The 12,962-nt window shown below is 47.2% G+C and overlaps 1 protein-coding gene across 2 annotated transcripts in view; it reads left to right on the top strand.

The window, feature by feature from the left end:
• The first annotated feature begins 1,314 nt into the window (after nt 1–1,314).
• Nucleotides 1,315–12,962, top strand: part of SRGAP1 (SLIT-ROBO Rho GTPase activating protein 1) — a 138,296-nt gene continuing 126,648 nt past the window's right edge. The window contains exon 1 of one of the 2 annotated variants that reach the window (XM_052669113.1): nt 1,315–1,936. In XM_052669113.1, coding sequence (XP_052525073.1) covers nt 1,870–1,936 — 67 coding nt within the window. In that variant the 5' untranslated portion in view covers nt 1,315–1,869. The remainder of the gene's footprint in view (nt 1,937–12,962) is intronic. The other variant, XM_052669114.1, reaches the window with a different exon arrangement.

The following is a 12,962-nucleotide window of genomic DNA, read 5'->3' as shown; positions in this document are numbered from 1 at the left end:
TCTGGACATACATGAAGTCAGCAAAGCACTCCATGTCTCCGTAACTCCACTGCCTGCTTTTAAACTCCTCAAGGCTGACTTCCCTGCAGCACAAAGTCTGCATCTGTAACCTTGGAATTTCACATTTCACTTTGACTCCAAGAATGACAGCCACACTCCTTGCCCATCAAATGGTAGCAATGCCCATCATACTTTGCTTTTTCTTTCCCCCCCAACTCTTCTCAAAGGCTGAATTTTGGGGCAGCCAGGGGACAGGGAAGAGGGTTTTACAACCTGAGCCACGTCCGACTCCTTCAGTGGGTGACACCAAGACTGGAGTATGGGACCTATAAACAGCATGGCTACTGGCTCTGCTAACTGCTGTGCTCAGCTCCTGGCACACACACCATCATCTCAGCCTGCAGCACTGGCAACTCACTCATCCTCCACAACCCCACAGGGCCGAGCGTGGTGCCAGCTCTGCAGACAGAGATGGAGTCTGATCCCACACTGCTGGAGTCACCCCAGAGCGAGGGCTTGGGGCTGCACTCCCTCCTGCAACTCTTTCTGCCCTTCTGGACAGACTCCTGCTCACTGCAGCGCTCGGCTCACGAGGCTTGCAGGCAGAGCCGTACACCACTGCTCACTGGCAGCATTCTCCTAGCAGGGCCTCGCTCGCCGTGTACCACGCACAGCACTTCAAGGGAGAAAGATTTCGGGCGGCCTCCCACCCCACTTTTTTCCTCCCCACGAGAACTGCAACGACGGCCGATGACAGCCCTCGGGACGGAGCCGCAGCTTGTCCACAATGCCGCCACGCCCCATCAGTGTGCGCGGGCACCGGGTAGCTGCGGCCCGCACAGAAAAGCGGCGGCGAAGCCGTGCACTGCCCGCAAGGGGAACGCGGGGTCCCCAGCGGTCGCCTCTCCTCCCGGCCCCTCCCGCCCCACGCAGCTCTGCGGAGGCGGCAGTGAGAAGCTTTAACTTTCCCCGGCGGCTTGAGGCCTCTCCGTCACCTCGCGGCCCCCTCGCACGCCGCTCCCCAGGCGGCACACGGCCGCCATCTGCTCGCCAGGGCGGGTGGCGGCCCCCTCCCTTCCCTTCCTCCGCCCGCTGGGCCTCCCGCCTCGGGGCAGCGGGGCACGGCGGAGCCCGCGGGCCCAGCCGCCGGCAGGGGGGAGACTGAGCGGGCGCCACCGGGAACAGGGCGAGCGACCGAGGAGGCGGGAAGGGAGGAGAGAGCGGCGGGGGGGGCGGGGAGAAGTTTATTCTCGGAGACACCTCTCCGGGGCGCGGCTGGGTGCCGCCCCGCGCCGGGGCTGGGCCACGAGCTGGGCGCCGCTGCGCGGGGATAGCGGCGGCGGGGCGAGCGCCGGCCCCGAGTCCCCACCCAAGCGAGCGCGGCGGCAGTAAGCAGTGCCTCTGGCGTACGGGCCGAACGCGGCCGCTAGCCAGCTCTCCTCCCCGCTCCTTCCCTCCCACCGTTCGCGCTCTGCTTCCCTTCCTTTTTCCTGGGTGCGCGAGGAGAGATAACAATGGTGGGGCGCAGCCGCCGGGCCCCCGCCCTCGCCTAGTGGAAGCGGTGCCCCCCGGCAGCCCCTCCGCCGCCGCCCCGCCCTGCGGCGGTCCCGGGCCGCGGAGCGCCTTGCTGCTGCCGGCGGCGCTGCCGGAGGCGATGGTGCCCGCGCCGGGCTTGGTCTGAGCGCCGCCTCCCGCCTCGCTGCCGCTCCGCCGGCGGCGCTCCCGCGGGGCAGCGCCCTCCGCCGCGCTCGCTCGGGCTCGAGTCGAGCCGGGGCAGCTGGCGAGCCCGTCCGGAAAATAATAACAATTAATAATTAATAATAATCAAAGCAGAGGAGAAGAGGGAGAAGCGGAAGAAGCGAGTGGATAATGTCAACCCCGAGCAGATTCAAAAAGGACAAAGAGATTATAGCGGAGTATGAAAGTCAAGTGAAAGGTAAGCGGCGCGGCTCCCGGCCTCGGGGCTCGGCCTGCGGAGGTTGGCCCAGCCCTGTGCTCGTTGCCCGAACTTGGTGGGGCGGCGGCGCGGCGGGGGCCCGGCGGCGGACACCTTCCGCCGGTACCGTCGGGGGAAACGCAGAACGCCTCCGGCGGTGATATCGAGGCGAGAGACAATGGTGAGCAGTGCCCCTTCCCCAGGCTGCCCCCACCCAGCCCTGGGGATTGCGGTTCTGCGCCGGGTGGCTCCGAAAGAGTGAGCGCCGGGTATTGAATGAGCCTTTCCAAGCCATCCCAGGAAGTGTTTCAGCCTCGCACCGCCGGGCTGCGCCGCATCCAGGCGTCGTGCCGGAGTAGTGCCGGCTGAGCCCCGGGTCTCCTTTTCTCTGCGCGGCGTTTCCCCGCTGCGGAGCCCTCCGTGGAGCAAGGAACGAGAAAGTGGCGGGTGGCAGCTCCTCGGGGGTTTTCTTCCCGGTACTGTCGGTGGATGGCTTACATAAGGCACGAACAGCAATAAATTCGTACTTCGGGGATGGGTGTGAACCTGAGACGCGGCACCCAAAAGGCTGCATTCCACCTGGGCTCCGGTCATACAGCCATGCGGGTGCGCTCCCCGTAGCCGGGGTGGGCCCCGCTCCGACTGCTCCTGGTGTGCGGTGTGCGGGCACGGAGCGCGCCCCACGCAGCGCCCGGGGCTACGGGCCTTCATTGGGCGGGAGGAGCCCGGCCCCTCCTCTGCTCGGAGGTGTGTGGGTTTGCTGTAACCCCGCGGTCACTTTTATCCCCTTATCTCGAAGAACCGATCTTGCGGGATCAAATGATTCCTGCGGTTTTGTTGTTTTACCTGAAGTGGTAGTTTTTTCATTCTTCTTTCCAAGCGTAACTTTTGTGTGTGTACGTGTGAGTACCTGTCAGCTATAAAGGCTTCTTGGGTCCGGGGTTAGATTTAGGCTTAAAATAAACAGGAGAGATGCCAGGCAGAGGGGTGGTGGGCAGCGAGGGGTTTGTGAGCTGGCTGGCGAGCCGTGGCTTGGATGCCTGCTGGGAAGGGCTGAGGCAGATGAGCCTCTGGAGATGGATTGGGCTTGTCCTGCTCACTGAGCAGGAAAAATGCTCATGATCCAAACCCCTCTGCAGAGTGTGCGGGCTGCTCTTTGCCTCCTTCTAACATGACTGTCACAGGCTCACGATGTTTATTATTACAGCTAGTTGCTCTGTAAGCCATTCTTTTCTTACAAATAAAGAAATACTCTGCCCTTCAGCAATGTGCATTGGCTCATTTCATGGACAACAAAGACTTGGGCAGCAAGCACCTCTGATAACCATTCCCTCCTTCAGTGTCATGGTCCCCCATTGTAACTGCAAGGGGAAGTGGCATTTGTAAACATAGCTTGGTAGGAATTCTGACTTTCTTTGCTCCTCTGTGGGGGTCTGTACAGTCTGGTCCTGCCCATCCCACTTAGGTTTTTGGTGAACAGCTGTTTGGTAAGACGTGCTGGGCTGGAAATTGTAGCCAGAGCTACTCTGTCTTCAAGCAGTATCACTACAATGCTCTTTCATGTCAGAAGAACCCTTTGTATTAAGGGATAATTCTGCTTGATGTCAGCACAGTGATAACACATCAAAGTTGTGATGCCTTTATGTGATACCTTGAGAATCTTTTGATATTGGGAAGCCAGGGGCTAAGGAATCAGTCCTCATTAGGCAGCTAGGTAACCTGAAGAGACTGTAAATGCAGGATACCCAGGTCCCTGCATCCTGCCAGGCTTTCATGCATGAGGATAGGAGAAAGGGTGTGGCCAGAAGGCTTTTGCTGCTTGTGGTTTCTGGGATTCACCTTGGCTGGTGGTTCGCTTGCTGCTGGCACGTCTGGTTGCCTTAGGGACACGGCGATTTGGTGGCTAGCTGGCCATTTGGTGTCCTTTAGACAAGTGTGTGTGAGGGAGCACAGCACCAATACATCCCTTAACGCTTCACCAGTTTGCACACGGCTCAGCAAACGGTGCACCTCTGTTGGTGGCTCAGTGCACCACATCCCCTATGTGTGCTCTTGTAAATCTTGTTCTGAGGGGTCTGAGTATTGATGCTGAAGGAAAATAGGCCTCTTTTGTACATGGGTAGTGGAGCATGCATGTGGTGCTGGATTTGGAAATAAGGATTTAACAGTGCCATTCTTCACCTAGCTTATTTGCTCTTAACTCCTCAAATGAGAAGGAGTAACAGATGTTAACTGTTCTGTCTAATCTCTGGGTGCTGAAAACTGGCCTCCTTGGGTTTCTTGGGTACTCTTACAGCAGTACCAGTAGGTTGGCTGTTGCTTTAATGGAGGTTGCACAGGAGCTGTATAGCTGTGTGTCAAGCATGAATAGACAAGATGCTTCTGACTTGTGGGCTGAATATTTTACTGCTCTTTTTTCTTTTTTCTTTTTTCTTTTTTCTTTTTTCTTTTTTCTTTTTTCTTTTTTCTTTTTTCTTTTTTCTTTTTTCTTTTTTCTTTTTTCTTTTTTCTTTTTTCTTTTTTCTTTTTTTCTTTGGCTACCTTCTGTTAAGAACTAGACCAACACTAGAAATAAAGGAATTGTGTTCCCTTCCTTGCATGTTGTGTAGAAGGCAGAAGGATATTTCTTTAGGATGTCAAAATACTAAAGCTGGATCTGTATAGATGGATACCTATAGCCATTGTTTTGGAGGATATCAGGGTAATTATGACAATGTGGGTATCTTAATCTGTAAAGACATAGAGGCAGATGGGAAATACTGCTTGGTTCTGAAACTCCTTACTATGTGAAAGTGAGCTGTCTTGAGATGCTTCTCTTTCAGTATGACCTTGTTGCTTCATAATCTTGCTGAAGCACCTACTTCTCAGCGGTGTTCCACTTTTTCAAGCAAAAGCTTTAGAAGAAGCATCAAGAGCTTCTTCATTCAAGAATATTTTGACAGTTTGGAGGAATGACTTAAATTATTTCTAAAGTGGCTTGGGCAATGTGCAGGCTGTATTGGATTACTGAGTAAAATAGCTTCTTATGATATCTCTGATCATTCAGACTGTCAATTGCATGTGATTTTTTCTAAGGAAAGCGGTAATTTTATACGGCTTCTGAAGTTGTTAGAGGTGTATTTCTTTCCAGCCATGAAGCTGAATGGAGGTAGGGAGTTGGTGGTAGGCCTGGAGCTAGGAAGGAAAGAGTCCTACTTAAATAAGCAGCAGACTGGTGGTATAGTTTGGAGTATTACCCTTCTGATACACAGCATAGATTTAAACACAGCGTATCTTAGTTAAAAGCTACTCCTTGACTCAATTGACTGCCTTGTTATACTATATTATCCTATCTTCTGTATTCTGTAGTCTAACCTGGTATGGCAAATGTCAAATACTGTCTGTTAGTAAACTTAATGAGCAATCCATGGCAGTGAACAAGAGCATCTTCTGAGGTCTTTGTGAGTATCTCAGGTATGAAGAGTAGTGAGCTAAGTGAGATCTTGAATACCTGGTTCACTAAGAAATACATTCCCCCAGAGAAGAAATATATAGTAATAGTAGAGGATTGGGGGTGCTCCTCAGTAGCTTATAGGTGATTCACATGCTAAATTGGCATGTTTACTTTTTTAAGACTTAGAACTGGCTACAAGAGAAATGTGCTTCTAGTAGGTAAGCATCATGCCTTTGGGCCTGTCTATTAGGTGAAGGTCCTCTTGTTGTTTGAACCGCTGAAGACAATGAATTTTTTGTCCTTCCTACCCAACCATATCTTCAACTGAAAAGGACTAAGAGAACAGCTACTTGGACGTTTCCTTTGTCCGACCTTCTTTTTACAGTTGGAAGTGATCAAGTGGAAACATGCTGATTTCAGAAGGTAGATCCTAAAGCAATGTTGTGAAAAGAAATACTTCCCTAAGATACATGTACATCAGGATCTCTCCTGAACAAAACGCCTATTTTCCACCAAAACCAATTAGTTGCAACTCTGTATTAAATAGCCAATTCATTTCTAAGGAAAACAGGAATTAAGGCTTATGAAAGTGAATTTCAGTTTGTTCTGGATTAAAGCAATCTAGAACTAAAACAGCATTAGATATCTTTTGGAAGAAGGCTGAGTTGTAAAATTGAAGTTGGGTTGAGATTTTAGTAAAGTTGTCTAATCACTACTTTGAAAAATGTGATGGGGAAAAAAAAAAAGGTATAGATAATGCTGTAGATGGTTCCTGAGTTTTATTTGAAAGTTCCAGTTTCCACAATTTAGACTTGTCGGGTATCATTTGATTGGTAGAAATTTTTCTGGTCAAGAAACTTGGCCCCAATAACTGCTGTCTTGTTTGGAATGGATATTGGTTTCCATGTTGCTTATGAATTGGAGTTATACGTTTTTGAGAGAGAAAATAGAGAAGGATAAGTCCTTAGATTTCTTTTTATTTTTTCCCCCCTCTACATTCTACTGGTCTCTTATTCTCTATAGGACAGTAATCTTGAGTTCTCTGGGTAAACATCAGTGGCTGTAGTTGGATATGCATCTGGAAGAGGTATCTGCAGATTTAAGAAGTTCAGTCAGAGTATGAACAGACCTTATTATCTTTATATTTCATACTTTTGGCTTTCTAATAGTTGTTTTGGAATACAATCCAAGGAACTTGTTTTAGTTCAGTACTGTGCAGCAAATTGTTTGTGTGGTGGATAAACCTGAATAGAACCCCCTTCCAGAAAGTCATGAGGGAATGATTTCAGATGTTTAGATCTCTTTGTCTTTCTTGTAATTAAGGAACAAATTCATTTTTTGGTACCTTTTTTGAAAACATGACCAAGAATTATGAAGATCTTTCTTTTTTCCTGGTTTGACTACACACTGCAGCTGCTGTTCCCCAGTCCTGCAGTGAAACTGCATTTAGTATTTCAATTGAATTTAAAGGTGAATGAAATCCTAATTGCTATAGCACACATGAAAGGACAAGCAGTGAGTGGGTTGTCTGACCAGTATTTCTTTCTGGAAAAATGTTGATCATAATGTATACTTAATGTGTAAGATTTGTCTGTACCTGCACTTCTTTTCCATTATTCTCTCTAAGAAAGGTTTAATTTGTTTCTGCATCTGCTGCAGTTTGGATGTATTTATGATTACTTCTTTAGGGCTGTTTTCCTTTTCGAATCTGCTTTCTGTGCAGTTGCACTATTGCAGAATAAGGCTCTAAATCACACTAAGGTTCATTTAATTTCCTGCCATTATCTTTTATTGGTCACTTTTTTATGAACTGAAGTACCGGTTGATAATAAAATTAAACTTATAGCTTTGAAATGGCTGTGGTAAGATGCGGTGGGGTCCAGATTTCATCTTATTCTTTGCCTCAAACTTCTCTTGGGCTGGCTTTTGCCTTTTATTAAAATTGTTTTCCCTGTCAGTCAGAGTGATGGATGGTAGCATTGGAAGGAAGCAGGTCAGTGCTGCTGAGGCTCCAGAAGTCCCCTTCTAACCATTATACAGCCTATTGGAAATCGCTGACCATGGCTTGGCAGCATGTCGTGTCTGATCTCTGCTTTGGATAGGGCTGGACATCAGGAAGAGCATAGATGGATCTGGATGAGTTGTCAGTAGGTGCTCCTGTGATGGCACTTCTCAGATCTTCTTCAAGCTGCTGTGACATCTTGTTGGTGCAGTACTCCACACGTGATCTTTCTGATCTTTGTAGTGGAAATCAGTGCTACCTTAGCTTGTATTAATCCTTATTAAAGTCTAATCTGCTCTTACTGCTTGGCTTTCACAGGGTGAAAAAGGAGTTGCCTTTGGGGTTGCTTTCATTCATGGGCAATTAGTATTGCTCTTTGCTCTCCATGTGCTGCCCCCTCTGCTTTGTGGAGATTTCATTTTTGTGGCAGCATTTGCCCTGTGACTTGCTTCTCCTGCTCTGCCAGCTACTGAGCTGATGACCTTTCTGAGGCTTTTCAGGGACCTCTGGGACCAGGCAAGGCCACCAGGCCTGGCTCCTTGCTATGCAGTCCATGAGCTGCAAGTGGGCTGTGGCCCGGCGTTCTTTCACACCCTTTGCTGTCCCACTGCCTGTCTCTCAGGTACCCTGGAGGGAGAGAGGTGGTGGGGCTGCGGGTGCATCAGGAGGAGGAGAAATGCCAATACCAGAGGCAGTGGTTGGAGGCACAAGGGCTAACAGAACTACTGTGTGTTAGTAGGCAAGGCTGTGCAGGGTGTAGCAGTGAGTAAGACTGTGGGGAGTATGGGGCTGTGTTCTGGGCAAGAGGCAGAGCTGTCTGCACAGGATAGCTGCTTGCTGTGTGTCTTTTACATTACTAAGGCTATGTTGGAGACCAAAACAAGAGGAGTTGGTTATCACTGCTCTATTTCCTTTGTTTCCAGAATTTAAACAACTGTAGGCTGTTGTAGCAGTTTGTATGATGGTTTGCTCCTGTGGGAGTACTCCAAGACAAACAGTTCACTTTGATCTGTTGTAATGGAAACGGTAATCCTGAGATACCGCTTCCTCAGGAATCTGCTGTGCTCTGCTGCCTGTGGAAATTATCTTCTGGTAGACATGCAAGTATGTCACAGTCCAGTTGTGGCCACCATGCAGGCTAAAGGTGATCTGTTATGTTTTACCTATGTGATATGCCCAGTGATTCATTTTGTCCAGAGCAAAATGCTCGTACCCCAGAGCTGTTTGCTGTTGCCTACAGTTCAGTAACCAAAAAAGGAAAATCTCTTCAGTACTCGCTTCCCTCTCCTCTCTCTGTTCATGTGACTTTTTCTCAAGCGTACGCTGTATGAATTTCAGGGTGCAGTATTCAATCTCGCATCATACAACCCACTGAAAGCCTTGATTTTTACCTTATTAAAAGAATTAGGTGTCCAATAAATCTTGAGATTGCAGTGCCATCTTTATGTGGAAAGCATGAGAATGTTGTGCAGGTAACCCCAACCAAATCTGATACTGTTTTGTGTACAGACCTGGCTTTGGCTTCATGTTGCTGTCTTCTATGGAAGGAAATAAAAAACCACTTGGTTTAGTTCATCATCCCAGCTCTAGATGCGCGTTCATGACACAGGTATTGCAGGTGGGAGAAGAAAGGGCCCTTTGTGGTCTTTCACTTGAAACATTTGGGCAGGGATAGGACCCAGCCTCCTAGGTCAGACAGATCTCAAGGAAAAATAAGCATTAGCAAAGCAGAAAATTCTCTCAGAAGGTGCTTTGGAGGAAACGTGTGCCTTATGACCTGACTGTAATAGTCATGCCTGTGAAATGGTTCTGGATGACCTGTGTCATTAGTTTCTGACTCTGTATAGCACAGGACGGTGCAGCTGACCTGATTTTAATGAAGACTCTGTGTAGGTGTATGGATGTGTGTTTCTCTTGATCATGGTGTTCATGGTTAGATGGGTCTGAAGGTTGCTTTTAAATCTGAGTGCTGAAAAGGGAACAAATTTTTTTCTTGCCTGTCATTTTTTTTTTTTTTTTTTTTTAGGAAAAGTTCCAGTAGAACTTGCTTAGAACTACAGTCATGCATTCATCAATTACACTACCCCTGTTATCCTTGCTGTGTTACTTATTATTGAGTGGTAAAACCTGTTTGAATTTCAAATGGAGTCTCCTGAGCCACCTTATTATGGTGCAAAGTGAAGGGGTTTTTAGATTGTAAAATAGAAAAAAATTACAAAAATTATACAAAAATACAAAATTATATAATAAATACAGCAAAAGTTATAGAGGAACTACATTTATGGTGTACCATTTCTTGTTAACCATACTGAAAATAAGAAGCAAGAACAGCTGACTTACTGAACGATGACTTCCAGGAAGTAATGACTGCAACCCTTCACATAATTGGCTGCTGTGGAAAGCAAAAATGACTCCTGCACATTCATGTAAACGGACTGTCCAGACTGCTTAACTGACTCAGGGCTTATTCATCTGAGTTGCTCCATGTGTAGGATCTACCAGCAGTTCGCTGGTTCTGTGTTCTGTCAGAAGTCTTCAAGGTGCTGCTTGGACTCATTGCAAGTAGATTAGCACACGCTTTTTGCTTTGCTCTATCCATGTGTTAAACTAAATAAGGAGAGGTGCTGATCCCCTTTCACTTTCCACTGTCTGTACTTTCATATGGTAAAAGCTCAGTCTCTTGTGTGCTAGCCAGTTCTGAAGTATCTGCTTCCTGAAAAGCAGAGGAGTCTGCTCATGTTTACAGAGTACAACAGAAGTCTAATAACATTCAGTGATACCTCTTGCATGGCTCTGTACTTTCAACAACCTGTCTTCTTTCAAGCCTTGCTGCTCTCAGCTTTTCCCCTCTGCTTCTTTTTAAGTGTAAAGAGGATAAACAATCTTAAGTGCTAGGTCAGATACAAGATTTAAAAGGAAAAAAAAAGTGTTCATTCAGTACTAAGATAAGCAGAAGTCTGAACCGAAACTAACTCAGCAATTAAATTACTGTTTGGAAAGTGGTAGAGTAAATGAAAAGACTTCAGTTATATTCTATTTATTATTATTATTATTATTATGGAAGAAAAAGACTTATCATTGTTTTCTTCCAGATTCCAAACACCTTTAGATTTCCATTGTTAACTTTAACTACCTGTGTTACCTAAAGGTGCATCCAGTCATTGTTGTCCTTGCTTTCTAGATGCACTGCAGTATAAACCTCTATACCAAAACATGTTGTGATTAAGTTGACAGGCAGAAAATAACTCTTCATCCTTCGACAGTATTTATGGAGACATTTAAAATGTATACTAAAGACAAAAAAGTTTGTACCTTAACACAGGGTACTTGACACATTGAAATTGTAGCATTGCTGTTTGTGTTTTGATGGCATGGCATGCTTTTTCTCTTGGAAATCCCTGATTTGTTGGTTAGTAGAAATGAAAATGCAGAAACTCTTGTTAATAGGTGTTTTGTGCGTTTGGCAAATTGGTGTCTCTGTGTTGTTGGCATAAATGGCACCAGTTTCATGGAGACCCAGCTATATCACAGAAAGCTAGCTTCTTTGCTCTGTGTTCCAAGGAGGTAGTGGCATGTTTAAGAAGTTTATTTTGTTTCCTAACCTGTGATGGCATTGCTTCCCAACAGACTACTTGAGGTTAAGAACCAGCATAATAGGATTGTATGCATTACGTGCCTTCTTAAGGCTGCCGTTGTATATTGGTGCATTCCTAACTGCCAAAGAACAGTGCATAAAATTAGTGACATTTGTAATAGCATGACAGAAAATAGAACAAAAGCGTTGATCTCAGATTCTCTCTCCTCAAAGCTCATGTGAAATGTGAGCAGATGCACTGTGCAAATCTATGGGGAGCCCAGTGTGGATGGCGAGCCACCTGTTCAGGGCTGCTCCCCCAGAGCTGCTATGAGGAGCCTTCAGCCACCACGCACCCTGCCTCGGTTCCTCCCTGGGCAGGCTGCTGTGAGCAGTCCATGCAGCCCTGCCTTGGTTCAGCCTGCTGTGAGCAGTCTGTGCAGCCCTGCCTCGGTTCTTCCCCTGGCAGCCTGCTGAGAGCAGTCCGTGCGCATCAGCAGCTCAGCTCATCGGATTACAGTGACTCTGTTGTAATCCTTTAATTGCCAGCCACTTCTGGTGCCATGATGTTGAGGTATGGGTCATAACTGTGCTGCTTGTACAATGCTACTATTGCTGTCTTTAACCTTACCTGGATGAGGATGGAGTCCCCATGCAGACTTGATCAGATGGCTTAAGAAACAGCCAAGAGTGCCTTGAACTACCCTGTTCCATATACCTGACTGAAGATACTGAGTGGCCGTTTAAGTGAAATCCAAATGGTCAGCTGTCTATCAACAAACTGCTGTTAAAACCAAAACCTGTGCATCACAAAATGATTTGGATTGGAAGAAATCTTAAAGCTCACCCATTGCCAGCCCTCTGTCATGGACAAGGAGGGACTCCTCCTGCTTTGCCAGGTTGCCCAAAGCCCTGCCAACCCTGGCCTTGATGTCCTGCAGGGATGGAGCTTCCAAAGCTTCTCTGGGCAGCCTCTGCTGGTGCCTCACCATCCTCTGAGTAAAGAATTTCTTCCTTTTATCTGATCTAAACTCGCTCTCTGTTTAAAGCCATTACCCCTTGTCCTATCACTTTACTCTCTAACAAAAAGTCCCTCTCTAGATTTATTGCAGGTCTTCTTTAAATACTGGAGGGTTACTTGAGGTCCCTCAGGACTGATAAAATGTGACTATGAAAATGTTACCTTATCAGGTTTCTATTGGGCCTGGGAAGTTAGGAGATCTTAGAGCTGGGGAGTTTACTGGTTTTGCTCCAGCCCTCCTTTGAGTCTCCTCACTGCTTCAGATGTCTTCTGCCAAGGCATTATCATGTTAATCATTCTGAATAAAGACATCTTTGTGAGGCACAAAGCATGCGTTTGCAGAGACATCTCTAGTACTGCAAGTGAAGAAAAATATAAAAAAGTTAATGACAGAACTGGAGATAAGGAGGAAGTCTGTATTTGTGTCAAGCTGCAGTGCTTCATCTACCTGTGAACAGAGCAGAACACAGGGAACTGAATACTGAATTTTGTGTAGCTCTGCCTGGTTGTACACAGTTACAGAAAACTGAACTGTGTTTTAGTTATGAGACTAAAAAGTGTTTTTAAAAAATCTGGTCCAGTTTATGCATATCACAGTGGGCTGCAGTGAGGCATGAAACACTTCAAGGCTAATGAAGGAATGTGGGTAACTGGCCAGCGAAGAACAAGTAGCTAACGTGTAACATTTGCCTGTTGGCTTTTGCTTTTATCTCAGAGCGTCCCTGGGAAACCTTTCTGGACAGACAGCAGAACCAAAGGGTAATTCCTCAGCCTGTCCCACCTTGCCTGGCAATGCAGCAGATTACTGAGAAGAAAAGAAGGCAATGGGACAGGTCAAGGAGATGCTGGCAGGCAGCCGGTCACTCAGTGGAGCTCTGTGCTGCTTCCTGACTGCTGCAGGATGGCTGCTGTGTAACCAGGGAAGTCTTGGCTCAGGTTGGAGGGAGCAGACTTCAGGGGACCACAGCAGTTTTCACACTCTTCCATATGGGCTTC

This window comes from Tympanuchus pallidicinctus, unplaced genomic scaffold, assembly GCF_026119805.1.
Source record: "Tympanuchus pallidicinctus isolate F22 unplaced genomic scaffold, pur_lepc_1.0 scaffold8, whole genome shotgun sequence".
In the NCBI taxonomy this organism is placed as follows: Eukaryota; Metazoa; Chordata; class Aves; order Galliformes; family Phasianidae; genus Tympanuchus; species Tympanuchus pallidicinctus.
This window is presented reverse-complemented; position numbering and strand designations above follow the sequence as displayed.